General features: G+C 44.8%; 1 protein-coding gene across 1 annotated transcript, besides 1 other annotated feature; it reads right to left on the bottom strand.

The window, feature by feature from the left end:
* Window positions 1–5,735: 5,735 nt before the first annotated feature.
* Window positions 5,736–6,063: a mobile genetic element.
* Window positions 6,064–6,087: 24 nt separating this feature from the next.
* On the bottom strand, window positions 6,088–6,576 carry CG14628 (uncharacterized protein). Its single transcript, NM_130527.3, has one exon. It carries the CDS (start codon window positions 6,540–6,542, stop codon window positions 6,117–6,119), a length of 426 nt encoding a protein of 141 aa, NP_569883.1. The 5' UTR covers window positions 6,543–6,576; the 3' UTR covers window positions 6,088–6,116.

Genomic DNA, 6,576 nt, shown 5'->3' with positions numbered 1-6,576 from the left:
TCGTCCATCTCGCCAACCCACTTCTGAACCTGAGTCCAGGCAATCGTTCGTGATTGATTCAAAGCGATTTAAATTGCCAATAGAAGAGGAAACAAGCAGTTTTCCAGGAAGCCGAAGCGGGTAATGCCCTTGAAAGCCTACACTTGAGGGCGAAAATTGGCATGACACCGCCAGAAATGACAAACAATGTCAGAATTATACGCTGTACTTAAGTGGTAATTTGAGTTAGGGCCTGCCAAGTATGGCAGCACCAAGTAAACCAAAGTCCCAAGCGAGCGAAGCCAATTAGCCGATGGCCAAATTGCCACCGCTAATTGAACCAGATGAAAAGCCAAAAGTCCCCTTGTGAATGGCTGCAATCGAGACTCACTTGTTACCACTTCGATTGACTAACATGCAGATGCAGTTGCGAAATCAGCATAAAAGTAGGAGGAATTGATGCCTCCTCCCAACGAACTCAAACGTCAGGTGGTTGGTTATATTTTTAAAATGTATCAGAAGGAGGCTGAAAACAATTTAAGAATGAATTATTAATATTTCATGTACAGTTTCGCTGATATCAGAAAATTCGCTCATTGGGCAGCCGAGCTTCTTCCTTCCCGCTCAAATGGGCTAACATTAATCAGAGGAGACGAGGAATAGGGAATAGGGAAGCCATGATTACACTTCAGTTCTTGTTGTGCCACTGTCCAAACAATCAAGATACGGGGAGCCATCGGAATTGGGCTAATGAAATGCTTGTTAAGTGGAAACGATGATGACAACATCCCCAAAGTGGCGCAAAAGAGCACAAAACAGAGCCCTGGCAATGGCAATCGATGAACAGGGAAAATGCTGGCCACATTTTCTATGAGTATTGACCCACATAGTCATCTGTCCACAGCCGCTTAATTATTCATTAGTATTTGGCTTTAGTGGTCGTTTGCTAGTGCGCCTCACCAACCGAATGGCTGCCAGTGAGTCTTCATTTGTTCGAAGGATCGAGATAATGATGGCCAGAAAGTCCAGTCATCATTCGTTGATCACTGTATTGGCTTGGCCCGGTGGGTCAAGGTGATCGGATGACGACGCTATCTGAATATTAGCCAGTCAAGAAACATAAATGGCAGGCTTTTTGTCAGAAAATTTTGCTGTCCTTGAAACGCAATACCTTGAAAACTAGCTATGAATAGCAACCACAGAAGTTGCGTAAGAAAATTCACTCAAGCAGCTCTCTCCTCCCCCCCCCCCCGCCCCCCTTTCCAAAAATGCTGTCAGCATATGTGCATAAATTTCACACGTGGCGCCCAGAGATTCATGCATTTTACATGCATCAAAGGATTTCCCAGCGCCATTTTCCAACTCCATTGCCCATTGTCGTCCGGTGCTTTTCGCGTTTCTACTTTACCCGCTACTCGTAGAGTATATCTACAGTCGGGTCGTTCCACTCATGTCTCATGCCTTTCCAAAAGAACCTTGAAATCCCGGGAATGTCAAGGGCTTTAAGATAAGACTTTAATTTCAGTCTACTGTAAGGAAAAGAAAATAGGTTCCTGGCAAAGTAGAAGGTATCTAATAGTCGAGGCACTGTACATTAAAGCGATTTCTTGTTTTTCCTTTGAATTTGGTTCCCGTAAAAAAGAAATCCAATGCGGGCACTGGCAGGCTGCAGGCTGCATGTTTGTTAATACGCAGGCATTTAATTTTTAATCGCTGCATCCGACTCGAAGTTGACGTTGTCCCAGGGCCTCCATCTCTGGTCCGCATCCGCATCCTTCCACCTTCGCTTTCCTTTTTCCAATTGTTAACCCATCGCGTTACATATGTTTAATGAAGAGAGAGAATTGCACGCACGAGTTGCTGAAGCGCAGGACCCGAATTGGACTGCGTTTCCAGAGGAAGGATGCCCTACAGAGAGAGATAATCGAGGCGATGTGGAGGCAGTGAGATGGGATGATCACTGCTTGGTCGGCGATCACTGGCAATGTGATCGTGTGGTGGGCTAAACATAGTGCTCGAGTCGATATGTCCTGGTTTGGTCAGGCGGTGACATCACTCCACCCACAATCACTTGAATGCCGCATTCCATCCGGCCCATTTGATTTTCTCAGTGCCCAAAGTCTGCTTTTGACTGGCAATGCATTCAATGCCTTTGGAGCAACGCATATGAATACATATGAAAGTATATATGTACATATGTCCGTGGGTGTGCGGCAGATAGATATGTGGTCGATGCTCGATGCTCGCCTCTGACTCTGCGGCAAGTTATTATAACAGTTCATTGATTTTCAATTTTCAATGCATTTCATTGTTTGCCGTTTCCCCGTTTTTTGCCACCTACACCCCACCCGCTCCTTACTCCATTTATCTCCATTTCGGTGGAACTGGGAACTGGGAACTGGGAATGGCTCAACTTGCGGCGGTGGCAACTGCAACAAATTTCCGCTCTGCAAAACTCACTCGTATGCATAAATTCATTCGAAGTTTATTTTTGCCGAGAGCCGAGAGCCAACAAGCGCAATGGAAAAAGGCATAAAAAATTAACAAGAATAAAAAAAGAAGGTCGAAAATTTAAGTGATTTCGCAGGCTTAAAAATGCAATGAAATGCAATGGTGGGTCTTCGACGGAATTGTCCCAATGCAGATGCGGTTTGTAATGCTTTAAGCTCGCGTTATTTATGACAGCAGCAGTGAAAACGGACGAAAAAGGGGAAATGCTCGTCGATTGATCACCGATTTTTCACTGTCACCCAAGGAGACGGGCTGGGCTGAATCGAATCGGAGGCGTGTGCCTCCCAATAGCTGATTATTTTCCATTTTATTGCAAGTCCTTTACGTTTTTATCCTCTGGCCTACGCCTACTTGATTGGTCTTACATCCTCATTTGGACTGGTTGCGGGAATCTCGACTACCTTTGTACTCAAATAAGTTCGTTTGATAGTACTTGATATTTAGGAGCTGTGATTCCTATTAGCTCTCTGCTCTTTGGAGCCACTATACCATAGTCTCAAGAAGCGTCCGGGAAAATATGTTTTATGCTCCAACACTCCACTCCTGCCTTCCACTATCCACTATCCTATCCTTACCCGCCTTTTGTTTTTCCGTTTTCTTTCCAGCTGTCAGCTGTCCGACACTTAATACACGTCTTAATAAGGTTTCCCATCCACATCCATTTGCTTCACAGTTTTCCTTAGTCAAACGTTTTTCTTCCTTTTTTTCCACTTTTTTTCGTGCCATCCGCCAGGCGGAGGACAACAAGAGCCTTGGCGTGCCCCTAACTTTGTTTACTTGTAATTACTTTGACCTTGTGCGGCGTGGAGCGATGTCCAGTCAAATGGGAGGGGGGTCGACCGAAGATGAGTCTGCACGGTGGGCTAAGCTCCGTTTTCAGGTACTTATATGAGTTAAAAACCTAGTTCTCACTGGTTGACACTTCCTTTTGAGACAATGATGACTTATACTCGTGGACGCGTTTATTTTTTTTCAAATATTTACATCTGACCAAACTTTTCCTCCCATTGTGCCAGTCTTAAAAACTTTCTTCCTTCCAATTCACGGTAGTGTGTTCTTTTCTAGAATTTTCCTTCCCTCTTGTTTTTGTTGTATTTTTTCGCCCGCGAATTGCCATTACAATTTCATTTCATTTAGGTTCAGTTCGGCTTGGTTCGGGTCCCCAGCTCAGTGACCTCCGGGATCGTCCTATTCCACGTTTTACAGGTATTTAATTTGATTGTACTGCATTTGCTCCCCCCGCTGCGGGAGGTCGAAGAGAGGTTGGTGGGTTGTGTCTGTATTTAATACCTGCTCATAAATTTTAATTATGTGCATTTTTAAATACGTGACCCTTTGCACCGCCGCCTTTCTTCTTTTCTCCTTCATCATCATCAGCATTGAAGCATTAAATAAGCCCCAGAAAGAAGGAGACTCGGAGTGAGTGGTTCGGGGATTCTCTTCCATCGGAGGGTTGTTTTCTCTATTTCCGATTCGGCTGCTCCTCCTTTGTGTTCCGCTCGGGCGGGAAAGCCCATCAATTAGGGGAGAACAGAACGACGTTGCACGCCGTTGACCCCATACATGAGGACTCTTCTGCTCCAGATGCAGTGTTAAATATAATTTTATGTGTTGTAGGTGTCTAAATAGGGCAATTATTCAATAACATCATATTCATCAACACCATCTTGCCAAATCTAAGTGCTTGCTTTTGTACCCCACTTCTTACCGCAGTTCAGTTGTTTTTACTCAGGATTTCAATTGGCGGCACCCGTGACACTCGAGTCATTTCCAATGTGCAACCCTGCAACCCTGTAACTCTGTAACTCTGCAACAATGCAACATAGCGACATTGCAGCATAGCAATATACTGCCCCATTGCTGGCGAACCAGAAAGCAATGGCGCAAGCCGATTATCAACATTTAAAGTGAAAATGGTATGAGTTCCTCCTGGAAACTCTCATTCAACGGAATTGCAGTATACATTCTAATATATCACTTCCTCTTTAACTAATTTCAAAAAACATATCCAAAAGCCAGATACACGCGTATTCCCTCTTTTCAACACTGCGAGCAATCGATGGCTTCAAAGTGGAGCGCGTCAATTACATTTTCGATCGGCTTTCGGTTGGGTGTTGCATTGCGAAATTCGCCCCACGGCTTTTGCCGCTGGCTGCCGGGTTTTTCCCCCGTTTCTTGCCGCTTTGGGAAAACTGAGCTCCCATCCGCTGACCCGTTTAACAATGTGCAATCCCAACATTGATTTAGTGCTGCCACCAACAGACGGTTTGGTTGGACTCGCGGACTAGTCGCCAAATGCACATCGATATAGGTATTATGTCTCTTCTTGGCAACAGCCCTTCGTGCGGGGAAGGGGGAACAGAGTTAGGAGCTCCGACCCCTCACCCCTTAGGTAAACCTGGCTAATGGAAGTCGCGCCATCATAGGTGGGCCACAGGGGGACAAATGAGGAGCTCAGTGAGCGAGCGGAAGACCTTCAGGAGAGACGAGGCCAAAAATTAACCCAGACTTTGATAGCTTATGAGTCGGATTACATGCCAAAGATCTGTTAAGTTTAGATCGAAAGTTAAATAATCTATCAAGCCTAAAGAGCCGTTCATTGACAACATTTAATAAGAGGATTAATGGGATTTTAAAGAGAAATAGTTTGCTTTGTGCCAACTGAGTTGAATGATTTATCTCGAACTACATTGTTTTCTAATCACTTGATCACTATACTTGGATATTTTGGCACAGGATATTCTGCATACCACCCACTCCGACGTGACATCATTCAGCATTATCAGCTGGATTTAGTAGCATTCCCTCATGGGACTAGGTGAACCCGCCGTGCCACGGCCATCCCCATGTTAGCTGAAACTCCTCTAGAATCCTTGGCCCCGACGGCGAACTCAAGCCGTCCAAGTGCAAACAGCTTGTTGTCAGTTCATCGCGGCCATTTTAGGCAGTCCGTAATCCACGTGCAGCAGCCCTTCTACTGCTTTGCCCCCCAACTCAAACCCTTTCATGCTTGCAATAATTCAACTTTGGCCCAGCATCGCATTTCCGCCCTCTAAAGTTGAAGGCAAACGGTGTAACTTTTTTGCTGGGCGGAAGACGCCCCAATAATATTTTTGTTGAACGACCGCTTTCGTGAAATTCGATGGGTAGGGTGTACAGATGGTGGGAAACCAGAAGGTTTCGTTTGTTTAACGAAAAGCTTCTTTAAATACCTTCAAAAATGAAATCTACCATGTTATATAGTAAAAATATGAAAAAATATCAAACAATTTTTCAAAAGTGTGGGCGTTGCAGTTTTGGGCAGTTTGTGGGCGTGACAACATGGGTCAACAAACTTGCGCTGCTTCTATGTCTCTAGAATCTGCCTGCTTAATCTCAAACTTCGAGTTTTTTTTAGTTCCTGAAATCTCGGCGTTCATATGGACAGACGGACGGACAGGGCGAGATCGATTCGGCGATTGATCCTGATCAAGAATATATATACTTTATATTGTCGGAAACGCCTTCTTCTGCCTGTTACATACTTTTCTACGAATCTAGTATACCCCTTAGCTTTACGAGTAACGAGTATAATAATAAAAAAGAAGTGGCTATATTAAACTGTAATACACTTTATTGATAAGTGTTTATATAAAATTAGCATTATACAGTTGCATGTCTCCCGGGCCATCTTCGTCATCACTTTCGGAGTAATCATCGTATTCATCGACGTCATCCTCATCAGACCACTCGATCATCATCTGCCCCGGGGGAGCATAGCCCAAGCAACTGGCGTTGAGCGAACGGAAGCTTGCGTTCGAAACAAGGATAACCTTAGATTTGAAGGTAGTATGGTCGAGCGTCTCTATGGCGAGCTTGGCCTCGCTCTCCCTAGCGAACTGGATAAACCCCTGGTTATTGGTGACCAGCGAGCCAAGGATTTCGCCGAAGGGCAAGCAGAGGTAAGCCAGCTCCTGGCGGGTGCATACCGGAAGGTTTCTCACAAGGATCCTGCTCTTCAGACCAGTCGGTCCACTGGTGAGTTCAATTCCCGCGATATCACTTGCAGACATTATATATTTCTATTTTATTTTTACTCTGTTGAAT

The sequence above is a fragment of the Drosophila melanogaster genome, chromosome X, assembly GCF_000001215.4.
Source record: "Drosophila melanogaster chromosome X".
NCBI classification, from domain to species: Eukaryota; Metazoa; Arthropoda; class Insecta; order Diptera; family Drosophilidae; genus Drosophila; species Drosophila melanogaster.
The sequence above is the reverse complement of the archived record's forward strand: the minus strand, read 5'-3'. Positions and strand labels throughout refer to the sequence as shown.

What these genes read in the sequence shown, in the direction of transcription:
- CG14628 (NM_130527.3), bottom strand. Translation starts at nt 6,542, where the DNA reads ATGTCTGCAAGTGATATCGCGGGAATTGAACTCACCAGTGGACCGACT.